Source organism: Zonotrichia leucophrys, chromosome 5 (genome assembly GCF_028769735.1).
Source record: "Zonotrichia leucophrys gambelii isolate GWCS_2022_RI chromosome 5, RI_Zleu_2.0, whole genome shotgun sequence".
Lineage (NCBI taxonomy): Eukaryota > Metazoa > Chordata > Aves > Passeriformes > Passerellidae > Zonotrichia > Zonotrichia leucophrys.
In genome coordinates, this window is record NC_088175.1 from 44,251,001 (window position 1) to 44,257,519 (window position 6,519).

Sequence of the window (6,519 nt, forward strand, 5' to 3'; positions counted from 1 at the left end):
CCACGGCTAAAGAATTTCAACAGTGAAATGCTGGGGTTTGAGGTTAGCTTGAGTGTCTAACCAGGAAAACCAGGAATTGGTCTATTAGGAAAGTGATCAGCTGATCTCTGAGGGAGGCATCTCACTCTCTTTCCTAGAGATAGAGCAGCTTTCCTAAGTCATGGTGAGGTTTTCTCTCTTCACAATGCACAAGCTACTTAAATTTTTTCCCCTACGTATTAGAAGCTTGCAGTATGGGGAAAACAGAAAAATCTACATAAATCAAGTACAAATGATTGACCTTTAGTGGCTGCTGGAACATGGTTCTTGAAATGGAATGAGTGGAAGAGCTTGTATTAAATGCAGATGTAGTCAAACACAGTAATCAAAATCTACACTCGGTTTCTATTTACAATATTACTTTTATTTTTTCCATACTTATTCCAAGTCCTCCCCCAATAGCTGATGCTGCAATGTTTACATTCAACTAGGCAATGATAGTTAAACTGCTGCTTTCCTTCAGCCCACTGGCTTGGAAATGTTGTCTGCACATCAGGAATTGCAGCCCCTGGAGTGTCCCCTGGAACACTGCTGTGGGGGTACCAGAGGTACAGGGCAGATGTCCTGCTCTCCCAGCCAGGAGAGGCAGGTGATCTGTCTGACATACTAAGAGGAAAAAAAGTCTAAAAAGCTCTGGTATTTTATTCATTACATGAATGCAATGACTTTGCAGAGGAATGGATGTGTTTAACTCTTGCTGGGAGGAGTTGCTGAACTCCTGGCTTTCTAGGCATATCAGCTGGGCTTGACAGCTACAGCCTTGTGCTAATTGACTCAGAGCTCCAAGTGATGCATGTGCAGGGAGAAAAGGAAGAAGGGCTCGCATACTTAACTCTTTATTCTATACTTTAAAAAAGCTAAAATGATTTGTATATCCTTTTCATTATCAAAGTATACTTTCTCTTTCAAAGTAAACTGGTTTCTCTGGGAGGTGTTATTTTTAATAACAGCTCAGTGCTCTAGCCAGGAACCAGTAATTCAAAAAAATCACTCTTTTCTACTGAAAGGTAGAAACAACTACAGCTCCTCCCCCTCGTTAGAAAGCCAAAGAAGCAATTAGAGCCTTCTGCTGTATTACTCTTTTCTAAAACATATTCTCTATGCAACTGCTGTAGGACTTCAGATGGGTACAGTGATCAATGCTGTCACAAAAGTGAGCAATTTCTCCTCAGCCCTGCCAACACTAGCATCTATAGACAAAATCATTGTTTAAAGCTCTAGTACATCACAGAATAATGCTGATATTGGTATTTTACAACTAATGCAACATCACGTAATTCACATGTAATCTTAACAGTCAAAAATTCAAGACTGGGGCACTAACTGAATAAACCACTAACATGAAGCTTCCTTATCTGGCATGGAATAAGGGAAGGGATAGTTCAGATAACATTGTAAAGATTGGGCAGGAACAAAACAAATTTATTTCTCCATCCAGGATTTTATACACTTTACAAAAACCAGTAATATCACTGCGCCCATAAAAATGTTATCCATGGCAACAGAAAGCAAATACTACTTTTTGTCATCTAACAGGGTCTTTTTAAAATCAAAATACAAAGATCTGTGCTGTAGCAGTCCTCCACTTTGCACTGTAACAATAAGGCTTACTGTACTTTAAATACAAAGCTGTTACATCTGCAGTTATGAACCACTGGCTTTCACAAACATCATTTTATAGTTGCTTTTTGATTCTTTTTTGTTTTCTGGAACCTCAGCTTCCTCATGTTTTTCAGTAGCTTGTAGCTCCTCTGCAGACTCCTCTTGCTCTGAATCAGAGCCACTTTCAGAATCATCTGAACTCTCATCAGAGGAGTGTCCAGCTGCCTCCTCTTCTTGTTCATCTTCCTGAAACTGTAAATTCAGATTATGAGAGAGATAAAATATTATTTCCTGGCAACTCCACTGCAGCCTTTAAAATTTCCCAGTGAGATTGTTTCACTTAATGGCTTCTTTCATTTTGGTACTGAAATGGGTCATGTTGCTAAACAGAGGCCCATAAGACACAAACTATTAGACAGAAAGCAGCTCCCTGAAGTGGTTAATCATACCAGCTGTGACATGAATTCATCGGCCACTGGTTTATTTAGTTACAGCAGAAATCCTAAAGACACCATTCAGTGAGTCTGAAGTTGCAGATCACATCAGTTCAGTAATTTCCAGTATTGACACTGGAATATTTGTCACAGAGTGACACAATGGAACTAAGGGCTAAGCCATCCAGAATTCACATTTGTGACTGATCTCTGAAAGGACACTTAGCAAACTGCAGCATGAGGAATGCTGAAATAATCCAATGATACTGCTAACAACAATGCAGATGGTTATCCTGGCTGCTTATATATTCCTCAGCAACACCTTGATTTAATATATTAAAACTGTCACTCTGTGTCCTAATCAGACTGCTCTGGAGCAGAGGTCTTCACTTCTAAGAACAATGAGAAACAATGAGAAGCATCTCTCATTTATGAGCACCTAAATGACCATCACAGTGTACACAAACAGCAGCCAAGTGGCTGCAGTGAGTTCGTCCTTTAACCCAAACCATGGAAGTCTGCATGGATTTTTAAACCCAGAACCCCCTTGTGTCAGCGAAGTGAAAGGCAAATCCCTGGCAATAAACTGAGTACCTCGCTGAAGCCCAGCCCGCAGTGGCGCCGGTTCCGCCCCGACATGGTGCTGTCCATGCTCTGCTGGTACTGAGACTCCAACTCCTCGTTCATCTTCTTGTCTTCTTCCCCTGCATTGTCCAGGGTACTTTGGTTATGGTTATTCAAATTAACAGAGACACCAAATTACAGGAAGTCACATTTTCAAAGGCAAGAAGTTTAAATGCAACCATTCTAAACTAGGGTCCAGTATTCCTGCATACAAACCATCAGACTTTAAAGCAACAGTACCAAGGGTGCAAGCAGGTTGGCTTGGACACAAAGAGGGCTGGGAAGTTCCTGAGACCTGATGCATTCCACAGTTGCACTATGCAGTGTTATGTTCCACAGAACAAGGTAAATGTAATCAGTGTGAGTTCTCCGTGTTTCCAGCCAATACTGCAACATGCCCCAGCAAGGAGAAACTTTGTGACCTTCACTACATAACACAGGATTACTGTGATGAAGTCATCTCTCAGATATAGCATCATGCCTTGGGACAATAGCACCACTCTTGTTTATGTATCTGAAACTGTTTCATGCATCCCAAATTACAAGGAGGAGTTACTACAGCTCTGTATTTTTCCATCCTTAGCAATTAGCAGAAAAACTTAATTTTCATGAGCTACTTCTATAACCCCTTTATTTACTTGAGTAAGTGGTCTAAAATAGTTAAGGATCCTATGTACTTGGAAAAGGTAAGAATCTCTAATCCTCCCCTACAACACTAGCTTTTAACTTTTAATTTGTATTTCTGTGAAGCCGAAAGGTTCCATTGCAAATCCACACTTCCTGATTTGGAAATTAGAGCTGTATGTTATTGTAAAAGGACAAGAATTGTATGTTAGACAAAGAAGTGTTAAACCCCCCGTCATTTTAACTTCTTGCTATTAACAAATGAGTACTGATTCTGTATGACTTCAAGGAGAAGCATCACTTCCTTTCTAGAAATTCAGGTATGAAGGAATGATTCTCAGTCTCTGTAAGCTAAGAGCAGCAGCACCTGGAACCAACCCTCAGGCTTATTTTGGCCCATAAATAATTTTTCATCACATGAAAAATGATCAGTGGAAGGCATCAGGGAAAGTTTTCTGGAATATGAGGGAAAGTTTTCTGGAGTGCTGACAGCTGCTATTCCACAAGGCTTTATCAAGGCTTCTCTCAGGCAGTGCAGTCCAACCCAGCTTGGTGCCATGAACCTTGACTTCCCAAGAAAGCATGATAAGGAGTTACCATGGTCCTACAAGACATCCAATTATTGCTGATTGCCTTGATCTTGCAGATGACCTTGCAGCTTTTATGTCTTTGCTTTACAGCTTTTCCCTCATTGCTTTAGGGCAGAGATCTTTCTATTCAATAGGTAACCAGGTCAGGGACAAATCAACCCCTGTTTTTTACTATGTACATAGTTGGGATCTCCTGGCACACACTGGACTTTAAAAGGCAAGTGAGTGCAGTCACAGAAACCTTTTGTCAGTAATCTGACAGAAAAAAGGAACTTCTACAACTCCACAGCCTGACCCATCTGCAGCTGCAGCTACGAATCCTGAAATCCTTCCCTGCCATATCTACCAAGCTCAGAGCACTGGAATGCTCCTAAATGAGGGTTAGATTTCCAACTTTGTATCAGCTGTTGGATAAACTGACCTGTCCTGAAGTGAGAGGTTGATCTGTGGTCTCCGATAACAAGGCGGCCAGTATGTTCTTTCTACAAGAAAAGGCAGTTTGTTTTGGAGCTTTAGGGTGCACTGACAGCTCTGCCAACATCCTGGACATCTTGAATGGAAAAGGTTCCCTGTCAAACCCTGCCACCCAACTGCAGGACTGGAAGCTTTCCTAGCTAAGAGCTGCTGCCTCTAGGTAAGCTTGTTTCATCTTTCTTTTGCTCAATTTCCTGAAAAACAAACCCCAGCAACTACACACTCTTTGCTCTTCCCAGACCCCAGAGATGGTTCTATTTCACCCTGTTTCTTGCCACTGATACAAAAATTATACTACATGACGCTAGACAGATGTGTATTCAGGTTCTGATCATTTACCCTTTCTCTGACACTCTGCAACAGTTCAGGCCGTGCATCTTACGATGATCCCACTTTCAGACTGGTCACAGTGTCAGGTAAGCCCTTCACAGTGATGATTAATTTATTGGCTCAGTAGTTGCTCATTAGCAAATGTGTCCCAGTAGGCAGGAACTGGCATTACACAGCAAGCAGCACTGAGTATCCAAGCAGACATTCAGATTAGTGGTAGTGGGATGCTTTAATGGGGCACTGTATCCCCATCCACTACAAAGCCCTGACTTTCACCTCTTTAACACAGTTAGCTATTTTAGCTTACAAAATTACTATGTTCAAGCAAAATAAGCTACTACAGGTAAAAATGGGTTTTTCTGAAAGTAAGTAAAAGTGCAATACTAAACCACCATTTTATACATGAAAAAATCATTATTGCATTTAACCAGTTTTGCAGCATTTTTTGCAGCAAGCGTAAGAGAAATTTAGTTTTAGTGTATCTTCTCTCTAAAAATATTTCCTAGCTTTACTACTTTAGTGGTTTAGTCTTTAAACTACCACTCTTTTAAAAGTTTTTCCAGTGACAGAGAAATTTACAGACCTAGCAGGTAAGTTTGTTAATTTGTAACAAGGCCTGTCTCTCGGAGGCGTCACCAAGTAATTTCACGAGCCGGTCAGAAAGCATTTAAGGCGCGGGGGGGGGGGGTGAAGCTGCGGCGCAGGACTCGACAACTTCCGAGCGCGGTTTTGTGTAACACGGCTGCTGATACAACAGCGGTGAAACCCAAATCCTCCTAGAGGAGACCCCAAAGCTCAGCAGCTCGGGGTTGTTGTCGCCTTGCTCAGATCGCCCCTCAGAGCCCCGGTCCCCGTGCCCGCCCCCGTGGGGGCGATGGGCGGCGCGGCGGCCTCACCTTCGCGGCGCCCATCAGCCGCAGGAACTTCTGCTTCCGCTCCTCGTTGCCCAGGTCCGCCGCCTCCCAGCTGCTGGAGCCCTGCGGGAGCACACGCTCACTGCGCCCGCCCGCCCCGAGCGGCCCCTCCGCCCCGCCGCAGCCCGCCCGGGCCGCCGCGGCCTGCCCGCGTCCCGCCGGGGGCTCCGCCGCCGAGCCGCGGCCCTGCCGCCGCCCCCCGCGCCGCTAACCCCCTCCCGCCGCGCCGCCGCCCCGCGCCCGGTTACATCGGGGGAGGCCGCTCGCTTGAGGCCGTGGTGGCTCTGGGACTCCCTGGCGGAGCTCATGGCCGGGCTGCCTGACCGGGCCGCGCTGCCGCCTTCCTGCTGGAGTCGCTCCCGCGGGGGCGGGCGCGGGGCGCGCCGGGACCGGTAGTTCCGGGCTGGCGGGCGGCGGCGCGGAGCGGGCGGGCGCGGACTACGTGTCCCAGAGGCCTCCGCGGCCGTGACGGCCGGGCCGGGCCCCGCCTCGGGGCGGGCGGCGGCGCTGCCGGGAGACGGGTGCCGGCACTTCCCGGCGCTTCCCGCTTCTGTCGGCGCTCGGGAGCGGGCATGGCGGAGAGTGGGGACCCTGCGCGCTGCACGGCTCGCTTCAGTGCCCGCCGGTCCCTGCTCGTGTGCCCCCGTGGAGCGCTGTGTGCGCAGCTCCCGGTGTTGCCATGATCCCCTCAGGGCCTGTGGCGGTTTGCCGCCGCTGCTGTTCGTCACCCCCACACGTGTGCCGAACACAAATTGAGGCACTGTCCCCATATCTATCACATCTCAAAGCGGGTGCCGAGAAGGGGATGCCAGACTCTTCACGGTGGTGCAGAACGAGGAGCAATGGCCATAAACAAAAGTTCCCCTTCAACATGAGCAGAAATTTCCT

General features: G+C 46.4%; 1 protein-coding gene across 1 annotated transcript; it reads right to left on the minus strand.

Moving 5' to 3' along the window:
- Positions 1-381: 381 nt before the first annotated feature.
- On the minus strand, positions 382-6,033 carry C5H11orf58 (chromosome 5 C11orf58 homolog). Its single transcript, XM_064714989.1, has 5 exons — positions 5,880-6,033; positions 5,614-5,694; positions 4,335-4,395; positions 2,670-2,779; positions 382-1,893 (listed from the first exon to the last, which is right to left on the minus strand). Exons 1-5 carry the CDS (start codon positions 5,937-5,939, stop codon positions 1,684-1,686), a joined length of 522 nt encoding a protein of 173 aa, XP_064571059.1. The 5' UTR covers positions 5,940-6,033; the 3' UTR covers positions 382-1,683.
- Between the last annotated feature and the right edge of the window lie 486 nt (positions 6,034-6,519).